The sequence below is a fragment of the Poeciliopsis prolifica genome, unplaced genomic scaffold (genome assembly GCF_027474105.1).
Source record: "Poeciliopsis prolifica strain line A6 unplaced genomic scaffold, Auburn_PproV2 SCAFFOLD019, whole genome shotgun sequence".
NCBI lineage: Eukaryota > Metazoa > Chordata > Actinopteri > Cyprinodontiformes > Poeciliidae > Poeciliopsis > Poeciliopsis prolifica.
This window is the reverse complement of record NW_026562394.1, coordinates 8564113-8580133: the sequence shown is the minus strand read 5'-3', so window position 1 is coordinate 8580133 and position 16021 is coordinate 8564113. Positions and strand designations below refer to the sequence as shown.

General features: G+C 43.7%; 1 protein-coding gene across 1 annotated transcript in view; it reads left to right on the top strand.

Annotated features, from left to right (window-relative positions):
- The window catches only part of zzef1 (zinc finger, ZZ-type with EF hand domain 1), a 33865-nt gene extending 18171 nt beyond the window's left edge, over window positions 1–15694 (top strand). The window contains exons 37-54 of the mRNA XM_055043539.1: window positions 189–361; window positions 440–623; window positions 714–877; window positions 1707–1987; window positions 3103–3277; window positions 3351–3483; window positions 3669–3895; window positions 3972–4280; window positions 4372–4472; window positions 5242–5377; window positions 5474–5833; window positions 5929–6072; window positions 6681–6849; window positions 6953–7051; window positions 7140–7305; window positions 7634–7784; window positions 11720–11791; window positions 13349–15694. Coding sequence (XP_054899514.1) covers window positions 189–361; window positions 440–623; window positions 714–877; window positions 1707–1987; window positions 3103–3277; window positions 3351–3483; window positions 3669–3895; window positions 3972–4280; window positions 4372–4472; window positions 5242–5377; window positions 5474–5833; window positions 5929–6072; window positions 6681–6849; window positions 6953–7051; window positions 7140–7305; window positions 7634–7784; window positions 11720–11791; window positions 13349–13429 — 3125 coding nt within the window. The 3' untranslated portion in view covers window positions 13430–15694. The remainder of the gene's footprint in view (window positions 1–188; window positions 362–439; window positions 624–713; window positions 878–1706; window positions 1988–3102; window positions 3278–3350; window positions 3484–3668; window positions 3896–3971; window positions 4281–4371; window positions 4473–5241; window positions 5378–5473; window positions 5834–5928; window positions 6073–6680; window positions 6850–6952; window positions 7052–7139; window positions 7306–7633; window positions 7785–11719; window positions 11792–13348) is intronic.
- Window positions 15695–16021: the final 327 nt, after the last annotated feature.

Genomic DNA, 16021 nt, shown 5'->3' with positions numbered 1-16021 from the left:
CACAGAAAGGAGTGGGAGGAAAGAAATGAAGACACAGAAGACAGACGGGAAGAAAGGAGAGAGAAAGACTGAAAAAGAAAAGAAAAAAGTCCACAGCTATCAGAATCTATTAATGGGCTTCCAAAAATCCCTGACATGTTACAGAGTTTGTTCTTTAACACATCTTCACCTTTCTGTGCTTCACTCAGGCCTCCGCTCCTCCAACCTGCTCGCTCTGCTCTCCTCCAACGAGTCGGCGTCCGAGAGCGAGCTGGGCCCGGCGTCGCCTCAGACCTCTCAGGAGCTCAGCTCGGCCACGGACACCTCATCGCTTCCAGGCAGCACGGCCGCCGTCTGCTCTCCGCTGTCCCCCAAGAACGAGGTCGGCAACAACCCGACGGCGTGCGGCTGTGCGGACGTGAAGCGGACTTTAAATCGTATCGTTCTCTTTCCTCCTCAGCTTAAAGACGAAAAGGCAGTGGAGCCGAGTCCTCCTCCCACCGCTCCTCCTGACTTATCCATACCCCGAAGCTCTACAGAGGGAGACAAAAAGAAGCTGGTTGCTCAGGACACCCTGGACTCAGGTAGTCTCAGCCAGACCCCCTCCGTCTCCAGCGAGGACCCACTTTCTCCTGTAGTTCGACGTAGGTGTTTCGATCCCTCGCAAAGGGCTAATCACCTCACAGTTTATTAGTGACTCTAGGAAACTATTTTTTCTTTTAACAACTTTTCAGCTTCAGAGTCGGCACCAGGAACTCTCAACTCCCCAGCATCTGACTTCGTCAAGGAGACGGACGAGAGGGTGGCGCAGGTCCCGCTGCAGGAGCACGTGTTCTCCGAGTGCTCCAGGGAGAGGATTCTAGGACTGCTGGCGGCGATGCTCCCATCAGCAAAACCAGTATGTGGAGCTAGTTGTTTTTTGCGGGGAGTTGCTGTGCAATTTATATGTTAGGAGACTGTGGAAAAATAAAATTGTCGCTCGAATGGATTCAACCTTTTCCTCTTGCAGTTTAAAGTGGCAGCAGGGTCATATTTCTAGGATTAGCCCTTTTAAACCTTTATATAAATGAATCCTTTTAAAATAACCTCGGTTTCTGAAGCAGTGAGAATTCCAGTTTGTGCATTATTTGCATTATTTCTTAAGTATCTGCATTTTTCAATGAAAAAATAAACAAAATGTAATGCAGAGTTTGTCCAAGTGCTTGAAATCTTTGAAAACGCTTGGATTCCATGTTGGGGTCAAGGGTCGCGAAGTGATTCGTTTCCGCATGAGGTGCTGTAAGGCGCTTCATATTTTCAATTTAACTTTCGACCAAAGGGCTAAATGTGAAAAGCGTTGTTTGTAGATGAAGCCAAATATTTTCACACACGAAACAAAAAAGACATAAAAATTATTTCTCACTGCCTTAAGTGAAATCAGACCAAATTTCAGCTTAGTCACCACGACAAAAATTATTTCTGGTTACTAAATGGGAAAAAAAATATTTGAAAGAAAATTTTTAAGAAATCTGTTGTTTTTTTTTGTAACATGTATGTGAGAGATTTCAAAACATAAAATTTTGTCATATTGTATTTTACCTCATCCCTGCTGTAGAATACTTTCACTAGATATTAGTAACAGTAATAATAAGTTATATTATACAGCAGTGAATTGAAGCTGTCTTTTTATTTATTTATTATTTGACTGACTGCTGGCAACATTTCCATTTCCACTCCCGTGTCCACAGGGCAGCACCCTCAGCCTGTCCAGCCTGAGCTCCATCCTGCCTCGCCTTTTCAGAGCGGTCATCTCCAACGCCGGCTCCCTGAACGAGACCTACCACCTCTCCCTCGGGCTCCTGGGCCAGCTGCTGCTCCGGATCACTCCGGCGGAAGCCGACGGCGCCGTCACCGAGGCGCTGGCGGACAAATACGAGCTGCTGGTGCAAGGGGACGCCGCTTGTTCAGACACTCAGGGCTGGAAGACCACCCAGCTGCTGTTCAGCCTCGGAGCCGTGTGTCTAGACAGGTAAACGAAGCCACAGCACATCCTCCAGATATTGTGTCTGGATGAAAACATTCATTAGAATACGTCTTAAAATCTTTATTTCTGTTACTTGTCATTATTTTTCTGCTTACAGCTGATAAAACCACGTTTAGGAATAGAACATTACATCAAATCAATTTAAAAAAATCCATACAAAATTCTGGACTATAAACCTCTAAACAGGTTTTTATGAACCTGCTTGCAGGTTCATAAAAATACTTTTAATCTGACAAACAAGCCTCTTTGGAATACATACGCTGATTTATTGAGTGTGACTTTATGCCTGGCAACTCCTTTTTATAGCATTTAGAATGAATCAGGTTTATTTCTGTAGCAAACTTTCAGCAACTAGGCAACAAATCGCTTTACATCATAAAAACACAAAAATAAAAACAACTTGCAGTCACCAATTGGAGAAACCAGCAGCAAACATCACGCTTTGTCGAGTGTCTTCCTCAGTATATATGTACAATATATGTTGGTCAGTGTTTGATTTGCTGTGGTTTAAATGCAGCTCGAAGCAGGAGGGATTTTAGCCTCGATTTGAAGGAACTCTGCGTTTCGGCTGTTTTGCAGTTTTCTGGAAGTTTGCTCCAGATTTGTGGTGCGTAGAAGCTGAATGCTGCTTCTTCATGCTTGAAGACAAGTTAACTGCCGGCCCAAAAAAAGAAAAAGCGAATTCATTGGTTCTGGCACATGAACCACTACAAATCTGCACCAGTCAAAGTCTTCAGAGGAAGAACTGATAAAAGCTAATCGTTTCCTGTAATATTGATGTTTGGTTTTATTATTATTATTATTATCATTGCAGCCAAAAGGGAGGTGTTGGAATTTACATCGTTTTGCCTCTAGTGTAATGTCACTTATTAAACTTTTAATCAAGAAACAAAAAAATGTGCGATTACAAGTGAAATATTGCCTAGTTGTGTTCGGACCAGATTGGATCTCTAAAGCCTGTTTTGTTCTGATGTTCTCCAAAGTTTGACAAGTATCCATCAAGTCCACAAGAGTTCTTTACCAGAGAAAATGTGACAGATTCACACATTTCATTTCCCTTTCGGGATAGACGAAGCACTTTTGAACTGAACTGTTTGCAGTCGTATCGGTCTGGACTGGGCGTGCACCGTGGCGGACATTCTGCACACCCTGAACACCTGCCCCGAGTGGAGCGCCGTCATCGCCGCCTTCACCGACCACTGCGTCCAGCAGCTGCCCCAGACTCTGAAACGAACCAACCTCTTCACCCTGCTGGTGCTGGTGGGCTTCCCCGAGGTAAGCCGTACGCGCCGCCTGAACGCGTCCTGAGGGAGCTTGGCGACGGTAACTCCTGGCGGTGTCTCTCCAGGTGCTGTGTGTGGGAACCCAGACGGTGTTCATCGACAACGCCAACGAACAGCACAACATGATCCTGCTGAAACACTTCACGGAGAAGAACCATGCCGCTGTGGTCGACGTTAAAACGCGCAAGAGGAAAACAGGTTAGTCCTGTAATAACGGAGGGGAAGACTGCTGATGGTGTGGAGATCCTTAAAAAAAATTTAAGTTGGCCTTAAATACATAAATCACAGGTCTCTAATTTTGTCATGGCAGGACTATTTAATCTTGCGTATTGTTGTGGGCTGTGTGTAGTTCGTTGTTGGTAATCTGTGAGTTTCTTTCACAGTGAAGGATTACCAGCTTATCCAGTCTCAGGATTCCACCACAACCAGTCTCCCAGCACAGCCAGCGAGTCACAGCTGCCAGAAAACTCTCCTGAGTCGCTACCTGAGCAATTTCACATCCATCATCAGCCACCTTTTACAGGCGAACCAGGATAACGGTTTTCCTGACGCAGTGGAGGCTTCTTGGGTGCTCTCTCTGGCTCTCAAAGGACTCTACAACACGCTGAAGGTAGCTGCTAATCCGAATCCACACGCGGTCCCCTGAATGTTGCTTTCCTCTCACTGCGCTCTGCTCTCCTGGGTAGAAGCACGGCGTGGAGCACGCGCACGAGGCCATCCAGCAGTCCGGCCTGACGCAGCTGCTGGTCAGGAAGTGCAGCAAGGGGACGGGCTTCAGCAAGCTGTGGCTGCTGCGGGACCTGGAGATCCTCTCCATCATGCTGTACTCCTCCAAGAGGGAGATCCACTCCATGGCCCAAGACCCCGAGCGAGACCAAAGAGAGCAGGAGAAGGAGCACGACTCGGACCACTCCAGCTGTGGCGCAGACGACGCCGACACCAACAGGCCCGACCCCTTGGAAGGGCTCGATGAGGAGACGAAGATTTGCTTCCAGGTGGATAAGCAGAATGTTTGGAAAGACATGCAGTAAAATAACTACGAATATTCTAAGCATAGTTTTTTTTTTGTTTTCTTTTTTTATGTAGATCACCCATGATGCCTTAAACGCTCCTCTGCCAATTCTGCGCGCCATGTATGAGCTGCAGATGAAGAGGACCGACTCCTTCTTCCTGGAGGTGCAGAAGAGGTCAGCATCACCAAGACGTCAACTTAATTTTCCGTCCGGTAGACTCGGCGATGCAACATTTGTTCTGTTTTCAGCTGCTGCAGCTCACTTTCACATTCCACTGTGTCAAACAATCCATCCTAACTGATTAAAAAAACCTATTCCCCTCCTCGCCTGTGGTGGCGCTGCACCAGGAACCACTGAAGGAAACGACACAAAACTTTTGAAAAAGAACTGAGCGCAACTTTCTTCTATGAGAAATGTGATTTAAAAAACGGAGTGGAGTGAGATCTTACCGGTTGGAGAATTTTTTTTTTTTTTTGTCTTTCGTAAAAGACAAAGAGCCATTATTCCCATGTTGTTTTGGGATGCATTTACCCAGAATCCCCTGCACTGCAATCTGCTTCCTGCTGTTGGAGCCGACCAAAAGCATCCACATATGCATTAAAACGGCGGAACAGACCAGGGTTCTCTGTTTCGGTCCACGTCACACCTCACCAAAAGAACCGGACTTTCTAGGCAAACAAACTGGACTTAAAGCGAACTAATGGGGGCTGGTGTGAATGCACCCTTAAATGTTTTCTCATACTAAATGGACAGTTTGGTTGAAACAATACAATGAGAGACATCAATTCTTTATTGAATTTAATTTAATAGATCAACACAAATCAATTGTAGAGTAGAGTAAAAAGAGGATGTATGGTTTCCTTTTTTTATTGATAAATGGAAACAGTAAAAGATGTATTCAGCCCCTTTTAGTCTGACGCACCTAAATGAAGTGTGTTTTCAGGTTCGATGGAGAGGAGATTAAAACGGATGAGACAATCAGGACTCTTGCTCAGAAGTGGCAGCCATCCAGGCGGCTCCGCTCCGAGGAGAGAAACACCAAAGCTGTGGACACTGACATGATAGTGATTTCTTGCATGGTAAGCTGTCTGAAATTTTAAAAATCCTTCTTTTCTTTTCTTTTTTTTTTTAAGCAGTCATAGCTCTACTCTTTACTCCTCTGCGTCTCCCCATAGTCTAAGCCCAGTCACTGTGAAAAAGCAACAGAGGAAATCAACGTGGTGGCCCAGAAGCTCATAACCAATTCGGAGACCGACTTGCAGCTCAGCTACGCCAAACAGAGGCGCTCCAAAAGCTCAGCCCTGCTCCACAAGGAGCTGGACGTCCGCAGCAACCGGGCGGTCCGCCAGTACCTGGTGAAGGTCAACCAGGCCATCGCCACGCTCTACGCCCGCCACGTCCTGGCCCTGCTGCTGGCTGACTGGCCCGCCGAGGCGCAGCTGAGCGAGGAGGCCCTGGAGCTGAACGGCGCCTCGCACATGGCTTACATCCTGGACATGCTGATGCAGCTGGAGGAGAGGCCGCTCTGGGAGAAGGTGACGGCGAGCTTCAGCCGCAGCTGATTTTGGAGAGAAGTAAACGTTTGCAGCTCGGGCGCTGTAAATTTTGTGTATTTGCTGTCGCCGACCAGATTCTGCAGAGGGTGCTGAAGGGCTGCAGCCAGAGCATGCTGTCCAGTCTGTCGCTCACGGCTTGCCAGTTCATGGAGGAGCCGGGCATGGCCATGCAGGCCAGAGAGTCCAAACACCCGTATGACAACAACACCAACTTTGAGGTTAGGGGAAACTTTTTGATTAACCTCAGTTGGACGTGTAAACCAGAGAGTTTCTATCTCTTTATCGCTAACACCATTGCAAAAACAGAAAATCTAACCAAGTGTTTTTCTAGTTTCTAGCGCAAAAACATTTGTCATAATAAGGTTTTTATTACAAAAATAACTTCCAAGTAACTTTTCAGAACAATATAGTTGTTTTAAGTCAATAATTCCTTATTGTTGACTTGGAGTACTAGTTATATGGGAAATAAGCTGCTTGTAGAACAAGACATTTTAAATTGTAATGTGAGAAAAATGTCTTGTTACACTGAGATTATTTAAACGATAACTAGTACTTTTTCATCAATATTAAGGATTTGTCGACTTAAAACAAGTGTCTATATTGTGCTGAAAAGTTACTTGTAAGATAGTTTCATTTTCTTTCTAGTTTATTAAAATATCTGCCCAAGAAAATAAACAAAAAGTACTTGGTAAGATTTTGTGTTTTTTGCAGTGAATAGAAAGAGAAAAGCAAATGTGTATCAAGTTTAAGGCAAAAAAAAAATAATATTTTTGAAAATTGTACTTTTTAATCACCTTCAATAAGTAAAATCTCTCAAACTCTTCAGGACAAGGTTCACATCCCTGGAGCCATCTACCTGTCTGTAAAATTTGACTCCCGCTGCTACACGGAGGAAGGCTGCGACGAGCTCATCATGTCCAGCAGCAGCGACTTCCTCCAGGACGTCCACAACTTCAGCGGGTCTCCCCAGAAGTGGTCCGACTTCGAGATTCCTGGTGACAGCAGCTGCTTTTTGCTTTTCTTAAATTTTTTAGTTTTTTAAGCTCAAATGTTTGAATGTGTGACTTTGTCTGACAAGTCCTTCTGTTTTTATCTCAGGTGACACCCTGTATTACAAGTTCATGTCGGACATGAGCAACACAGAGTGGGGATACAAGTTCACCGTAACCGGAGGCCACAGGGGGCGCTTCCAGACAGGTAGCTTCCTCTGACTGGCATGAGGCAACCTCAGCGTTTCAAATGGAATCATCCTCTTATTTTTATTACTTTTCACATCTCTCATCAGGTTTTGAGATACTCAAACAAATGCTGGCCGACGTTCGAGTGCTCAGCCACCTGCCGTTGGCTGATATCTGGGAGTGGCAAGTGGGCGTGGCCTGTCGACAGACTGGAGGCCAGCGACTCAAAGCCGTCCACTTGTTGCTCCGTCTCCTGCAGTGTCCGAGCGAGACGTAAGTCGGGCCTTTCTTCTCGTCTGCATTAGCCCGTCAAATAGATTCCGGTTTTCAGAAATGAGATATTTGAAAACGTTGGTAATTATCTACGCCGAAGTCCAGAGCAAAGTTCATCCAAATGCCTTCAGTACGTGCGGTTCACCTGAACATGAGCTTTGCATAGAGTCCTTGATAAATGTCCTAGTCATCACCACAGAGATTAGTTAAACTCTGTGTTTAAAAACTTTGCATAAGTGCAGACTCACCTGTGACCTGGTCTGTGTGCAGATAGTTTGGACTGTTTTATCACCAGCCATTGCTATCATCATGTGTGTGTGTTCTGCAGAGCCTGTGAGCTGATGCTGCTGCGACCTCTGTGGCAGCTCTTCATGTCCATGGAAAACAACCTGAGCCAGGATCCGACCAGTCTGTCCGTGCTGCTGCCTCTTCACAGAGCTCTCACCGAGCTCTTCTTCATCGCAGAGGCCCGTGCCATTGTGAGTACATGCTCTTGGATTAAAGGGGCAGAGTTATGAGAAACGGACTTTCCCGAGCTTTATACCAGGTTATAATGTGACTCCCTCATCAAAAACATACCTGGAGTGTTGCTTTGATTCCTTTAATCTCCCGTGGCCACCGTTCAGAGGTGTAGACATGCGTTCTCTCGCCGAGCTGCACTCTCTGCCTCACAGAGCACCCCTCCCCCGCAGCTCCCTTACTTGGCTCCTTCAGACTAGCGGCAGCAGCAATTAGCAAACATCTAGTGGAACTGCGCATCTGCTGTCTGGGTGTCTGTGAATCTAAAACGTCTTAAATTCATGTATCTTAAATGAAGACATTACAATGCCTTAAATTTGTTTGAAAAAGGAAGATGCGACGGAGTGTCAGGAAGAGCAGGCACTCACAGCTTCTTAAAGAGACAGAGGCCCAATATTTATTTCTGCAAGATTTGCTTAGATTTTCTGAGGGTTTATGCTTTTTTAATAGACATTTGATTAATTTTTAATGCTTTGTTATAGCCCATGAACATGTCAGAGTTTTTTTTTCTGATTATTTGGGCTGAAAACACCTACCTAAATTATTCAGGCTTAAAAAAAATACCAACCCACATGGTTTGATACAAGCAACCACTCACAAAGACGTCTTGCCTTATCGGTGTCCCACTTTGTTTTTTAACTATCTGGGTAATTTTTTTGGTAAATCCAGCATTTTAACCGGGATGGGATCTGGATTCCTCTTTAAGGTTATTCCTGATGCCGAAACGTTGAAATGTTTCATCCATGATTTCTGTTCTCTGAAAGAGACAAAGAAGAACACCTTTAGTGTGAGATATCACACTTCTGACTGGAGACACTCTCTAATCCAGCCTTTAGGCAGATGGCATTTTGATTACACGTTGTCTCCTCTGCTGCCGGGGCCACACTAGAGATTTGATTGATTTTACGCAAAATTAAGTTTCTGTTGTTTTTATTTCAAATATGGCAATCAAAGTCAAAGAGATGGTATAACATTTCAAAATTTAACACTCAGTCAAAACCAATGCAGGATTCTTTAAGATGGAACAATCGTCCACTCATATTCATTGGCACCGTCCTTTTTAATACTACCGGTTGTGTGCCTCACCCACTAGTTCTCCATATTGATGTATGAAATGTTCGGGTGTCTAAAAGCTCAGAATCAGTTTGCTATTTGGCACCTTGATAACATTTGCTTTCTCCAAGATCTCTACATCTGCATCCACATTGTTGTTAGTTTTTCAAGATGGCTGATGGGTAATTTCTGTGACATCATTGCAGACAACTTGTTTTACCGCATGGAGTAGATGGTTAAATTAGTGCCTTCTGAGGGCCAACGCAGGCTGGCCCTCACAGAGTTGGAGGGAAGATGAGAAATAAAATGCAAAAATAAAATTAGTCAATTTTTTAAAATCCTAAATGTTTTTTTTTTTTTTATTGTAATGTTTTATCACAGAATCTGTTCTGTTTTTCACTAATTGTAAAATAGAAGTCAAAACAACTTATCGAAACGTTATTTTCCCATTCTTCTGATTGGCTGCTTTGCTTCTCAAGCTAGCGTAGGAAACGCAAAGCGGGAATGTTTCTGTCTGGAAGAAAATGACGGAACCTTAAAATAAATCTGAGAATAAAAAGATACAAGGCTGCATCAATACTAAGGGAATGGCATAATTACTGAATAATGAGTAATTATTTGTGAAAAAAAGAGTTTCTTTACATATTTTGTAGCATTGTCTGTGGGCTTATTAGGGAGTCTCCACCCAGAAGCTAATGGCTAATTTTTCTGGTCCCACCTATTTTCAACGGGGAGAGGGGAGGGTATTTTTAGCTGCACATGACAGAAGGAGGAAGGACCAAAATTTAGTCGACATTCTTCTTCTTTTCCCCCTCTGTGTATCTGTCTCTCCACTTGATGACCATGTTTTTCTCTCAGCCCACCTGCTCTGGCTCTGGCTCGGGGCCAAAGCCCAGCTGTGCCATCTGCCAGACAGGCTCAGAGCCTGGAAGAGAAGAGATGCTATCTGAACTTTCATTTATATTCTCTCTATCTCTCGCTCTCTTTTTTTCTTCTTCTTCGCTCATCGTGAATTATTCACCTCCCATCTAGGGGATTGTGAGTGCGTCATTAGCCGGGAGTTTCCCTAGCTGTAGATGCAACTGGAGCAGACAGCCCCTGAAAAAAAAAAACACACCTTTCTGAAACCATCGGGGTCTGGCTGGGGAGGCCCGAAGTGTCGGCTCTGTCTATGAAATTACCAAAAACAAAAGCAGGCGGACAGCAGGGGGCAGTAGCAGCGCTTCACACAGAATGCCCTTCATGGACATTGCGGTCCTGCGTCTGCAAGGATACAAGAAGGCGTCAGACTCAACGCAGCGACTTTCATGCTGCACCAAGAAAAATGCGGCGTTTCCACAACCCAAACGTGACGCATCCACTTCTTAAACACAGCTTGAGACAAAAGAGTTGCCACAAGTAAATAACAGCTGCAGGTATCAATTATACAGAAAAGTCAAATTCACTTCTTCAGATGCAAGTCACGGTTCTGCGGTTTTCAGTCTCTTAATTTTAATTTTTTCAAATGATGTTGATTTCAGAGGATGTTTTTATTTATTTATACCAGTCATCCTGAAAATGGCATGAGGCAATGAATGCCTTCATAAGATGCCGTAACATGCAAACCTCCACCAACTTTTACTGCCCTCCGAGAAAGTCCAGCCATCAGTTTGTCCACCATTCATCCAAAATAGGGAAAAAAATAAATAAATAAATAATTGGAACAAAATGAAACATGAATAAATGCAGGTGCGCAGCAGGTTGCCAGCCTGTGTGACCACAGTGAGAAGCTTCTTGTTCATTCAGATGTGGCCATATTAGGCCTGAGCCTGCAGAAAGCTGGCTTCAAACAATCAGAGCTGTTCTCATCTGCAGCATTGATCCCAGCTCTTTTCTCTGCACTTGATGTTCTGATCCCCTGAGATTCGCTGCACTCCTCCTCACCCCAGGAAGTGTGCGCTTTATATTTAGCAATCAAAACACAGTGTGTCACGCAATGCTGACCGCACATTCGGTCCAAGAATATCTTCCCCCAGCATAAACATTCGGCGTGCTGCGAGAGGATTTGGGAAGCGGGGCTCTGGAGTTCCTCTCCAGAGCTGTAAAAGCTCTATTTCGACCTCTTTTTCAGCCCAGCGGAGCCTTATCTCTGTTTATCTGCAGTGTCTTGCATGTGTTATTGGGATTTTACATGAGAGAATCAGTGCATTGAAGTACACGCAGAAGAACAATGATGCATGTTTTCTGTAATTTATTTAAAATTTTAACCCAAAATAAAAAAAAACATCTGAAAAGTGTGGCATGCATTTATTCATGGTGCTAATTGTTTTTTCCTGCTTCAATAAGCAATGAATCAATTAATCACATGATGAGTTACAAAAATAAATAAATAATTTCCATTCTGGTGATTAATATTTCTTGAAGGGTCTTCTCGTTTGTGGTTTTAGTTGTGTTTGCTTCTGTTTTTTATTTTTATATATTTTTTTGGTTGTTGAGTTCTATTTTGGAAATTTAAAATACCTTCCAGTTCCAGTGTTAAGTGTTCTGTACAAAGCTGGAGTTTATTCGTCTTGAAAGTTGTCTCACAACATTATCGTTCATCACAATAATTACTGGAACAATAATTCATCATCAGGCAAAATTGATCGTGACAATAGCATTGCCACGATGCAGCCCGTTTTCTATAGTGTTGAATAAGTTTTCCAGCAATCTACAGGTGATTTTGATTCGAGAGTAACAGAAGTTACCCGCCATGCTCATCGCTGAGCGCGTCGCCACGAGCCATGCGACTTGTTTTCAGTGTTTTGTTGCTCTCTTCTTGTTTTGCTTCAAACTTTTGAAAGCCAAACTTCTCATTTCCCAGAAACAAGGAATCCTCCAGGAGTATCTGCTGGCCATGGCGACCGACGAGCAGCTCCTCCGCCACACCGCCATGGTAAGAACCAAACTCCTGTTTAGTCTTCGCCGCCTTTTTATTGCCGGGTTGTTTCCTGAGATCCAAATGCCACTCAGCGGAACCTCCCGGGTGGCGCATCGCGGTCTCTGTTGTTCGGCGCGGCGTCGCCCGGATGAAGGTAGCTCTGAGAAGCCGCCTCGCTCCCTGTAGCCTTATGTAACGCTCTCTCTCTCTACCACGCAGTCTCCTCGATTCAAGTCGCTGTGAGTCAGCTTGCTTCAGGAGTCTCTGTTTGCGTGTGAATCAGCGAGATGTTGACACCAAGCGGATCCCCTCGGCACCCCCTACCTCTTGTTTTTTGTTTTTTTTTTTTCAAAGCGTGTGGGCCGCACTCACGGCTAATGCGTTTGATAATTACAGTCCATTAGCATCTGCGGCAGAGCGAGCCACGGCGTCCTCCGTACCGAGGGCCCCTGCGACGCGCCGGCGGGGGCCTGAAGGCGCTTCAGAGGAGCGGAGGATGTGAGGTGGTGGGGGAAAAAAAAAAAAACACCACTGTGGGTGGTTCTGCTGAGCAGTTACCTAATACCTGTCGGGTGGCAAACAGAGCCGTGGGTAACTTGGCACGCCAGCCGCGGGTTCGGCTTGCATGAAATTCGCTGAAGTTCAAATTTCACCAACTTCGTGTTTGGGTTCGTTTTTCTTGTACTTGATTGGTCGGAAGATTTTTTTGAAACAATCTGAACACCTAAAACACGTGTCAAGCAATAGGAAACATGTTTACGAGAATAAAGTCATTATGTGAGAATAAAGTCGTTGTAGTATGAGGATAGTGTCATACTATTGCAACTTTGTTCTCTTAATTCGACTCGTTTTTTCTCATTATTTCAACTTTATTCTCATACGACTATTCTCGCTATTTAATTTAAAATTTTTTCTTCCAATAGCCTTTCTTGAGTCAGAGGCCTCTTCAGATGTGTGGCAAGACTGACTGCTGTCAGAGATCCTTCTCACAGTCGGCCTCACTGTCCACAGTGACACTTTGACGATATTTTTGAGTTGAATTGAATACGTTCTGCTTCATTATTTTGTGAGAATCAGCTTTTCCAAACAAGCCGTGCTAATTCAGTGGTTTTCCAAATTGGTCTGTTGTGAACATTTATATTTTAACATTTTGTTGTTGTTTTTTTTGTTATAAAATTCCTGTTCTTAAATCCCATGGCTGCAGCAAGATGTACTTTGCATTTCATTCACATCTTTCCTGTTTTAACTTTGTATTTGGTTAACAAATTACTGCATATTTTTCAACTAGATTTCCATAGAAGTAGAACTTGGCTACAAATAATGCTTTTCACTGCATCCCCAGAACGAAGAGGATATCATTTTCTTTTTGACATGACTGCATTCGTTTGGGGGAAAAAAAAAACAGCTTTAGTTTTTGCAAAGAGAAACATTAACCAGTAATTATATTTAATTGATATTTATTTATCCTGAGCTATGCTGTTTTGTGTTTTTTTTTCTTCTTCTTTCGGTTCACTGATAGTCTGGAGTTACACTGATGTTCTCTCTTTTTTTTTTCTATTTTTAACTCTTCAGGCTCTGAAAAACATCACCGCCATCAGCCTGGCCATCAGCTACCCCAATAAATCCACTAAGCTGCTCAACCTGGCCCCATGAGAGATTTCGCCGAAGAAAAACGTGGGAGAACGTCCCTGCGGGGAGACGCGCCCCGACCCCGCTGGTTGGTTTCACCGGAAAGTTGTGGGAGGAAACCGTCCCCCTCACCATCCAGCGCAGGTCCACCCCTCGCTCCCCTTTGTCGCGTATCCTCCCGTACTCTTCAAGAACATCAGCCGAGGACCGGAGCACTTTCCACACTTCTTCACAATCCTTTTTGCCTTAGAAGAATTCAGTATATCAGCATGTGCTTTCACAGATAGTAGGACAGTTTGTTTGGGGTTTTGTTTTTTTGCTTTTCTTTTGTCCACCATTTGATGCTTTGCTAAAGGACATGAAGTGTGCCAAATTAGCATACTTCACAGGGAAGTATGTTCTGTTATTTCCCTGCCTTTTTTATCATTATTATTATTATTATTTCTTTCAGAGCAGCAGCTACTGTGGATTACAAAGTTGATCGTGGTGAAAATGGGTCACCTTGGCAACTTGCATGTCTCAGTAGACATGTAGAGCATCCTAAAAATACTGCCCAGGACGTTGGAGTCTCATTAGTCACCACAGAGTGAAGGAAGTGACCCACTCGCTTAATCTGCTCGTTTCTTCATTTCCCCCATTTCTTTGACTTTCATCGCTCTTTTTCTGGCGACCCTTCATCATCGTCAACCTCCTCTGTTTGTTACTGTACTTACAGGAACAAATGACTGAACAGCACCAGTTCGGTTTGCAACCACAGACATAAAAAGTTCTTGTATGATTAATGCTTCTTTTTAAAATTTGGGCGATGTGGCTCTTGCCCAGGGTGCCACCACCATCAAGGGGCGGCAACAGCCAAAAATAATCAGTTGATTCGTAAGGAAGTTTTCCTGAAGGGCCTCTTCAAATGTTGGCTCCTGGTGCCTCCCAGTGTTGTGCAAACTGTAAACAGAGATAAAGTAACAAATTCGTGTTGACGTTTGTAAAATCTCTATTCTGTCTGCAAAAACCCAAAAGAACTCACGTTGAACGCTTTCACCGGAGCGAACTCAAACCGAGACAAACGTGAAATCTGCAACGTATACAGAGAGATGCAGATTACAGAGCCTTTAACGCGCCGTTTTAAACGATGAAACCGTAATTTATTAAAACCGTCCCAAAACGAGTCGGGTTGCATCAACCTGTAAGAAACTCTGTTTTTTTTTGTTGTTTTTTTTAAAGTTGACTCCTATTGGTTTGAGTCAAACCCCACTGCAACGTCACACAATTACCACTGTAGTTGATAATGATGATAAATTTACAGTTTCACCGATTAACTGTTGTTTTATGGATTTGTTTTCTCGGCCGTGATTCTTCGAGCGCAACAGAAATGTGAAGCTTTGCTGTTGATGGTAAAGGAAAAGCACGTGCGTAAAAACCCGTATGTACAGCACGAGACCATTCCTAACACAGAGGTCACGATAGCAACGTAGAGTCTTTATATTAAAGTATAATCCCACTTTCATTCACACTAACCCCCCCCACCGTGTCAACGTCACCACGTAGTCACGTTTGTCTGCGCATTTACAGATTTACTCTTGCGTTTCTCAAATGAAACCATTTTTTCGTCCGTAATTTTATGCCAAAGAAACGTCTCATTTTGAGCCATAAAAACATCTCACAAGGAGCAACCGCTGCGATTCGCTGGGGCGGCGGAAACATTTACACATCACTCAAGTTTTATTTCTTTCCAGCTTCGATTTTTTTTTTTTTTCTTTTTCGTTTCGCCTGTGGGCCCCCGGACATGGGCCGCGGGACGGCTCGGTGGTTTGGTTTACGCAAACATCAATGAGGAGAGAAGAAGAAACGCGTGGCCTCCGTTTGGCTTCCGTGACGCCTCACCTATCTATGACGTGCCTATGGTTCAAAGTGAAGCAATCATGATTTATTTTATGTTATGAATTCTATTTTAAATAATAAATATATTGTTTAATTCAAGCTTTTTGTAACTTTTTAGTTATTTTGTTGGGTTTCTTTTTTTTTTATTTTTTTGCAATGATGCTTGATTTAAGGCTAACTAATTTGAATGTAAATACCTGTGAATATCGGTTGCACAGAATAAGGACTTTGATAATGACCGCGTTTAAAAAAAATAGAGAGAGGGAGCAGAAAACTTTATCTGACACAAACAGGTGGACACTTTGAATCCAGTTTTGTATGCACGGTGTTGTCAAACTTAAAACAAAAGAACTGCTCGGGTTGAAACGTGATCCATTTGTAATAAAAAAAACAGAAGTGACTGAAAAATGAAAATTTCTTTCATCTTTTTGTGTTTTGGGGCTCAGGTGTAAATTTCTGCGCTGCAGCAAATTGTGAGTTGATGTCGATTATCGCGATGTGACCGCATGATTACACAAATTGGAGCTATGAGCATAAACCTGCTTAATGGAAATACGGTGATTTGATCAAATGTTGTTGCTGCTACGATGAGGTGATTTTTTTCGGCTGCATTGAAATTGGTGAATTTCGCAAAACTACGCCGCCGCATTAGGGCCGTTGTAGATAGGAAGAAAAGGAGAACGTTTCCACCTAAATGTTTTCAAACTTAGAAATGCCCTTATTTTTGGGTGTATTTTTTAT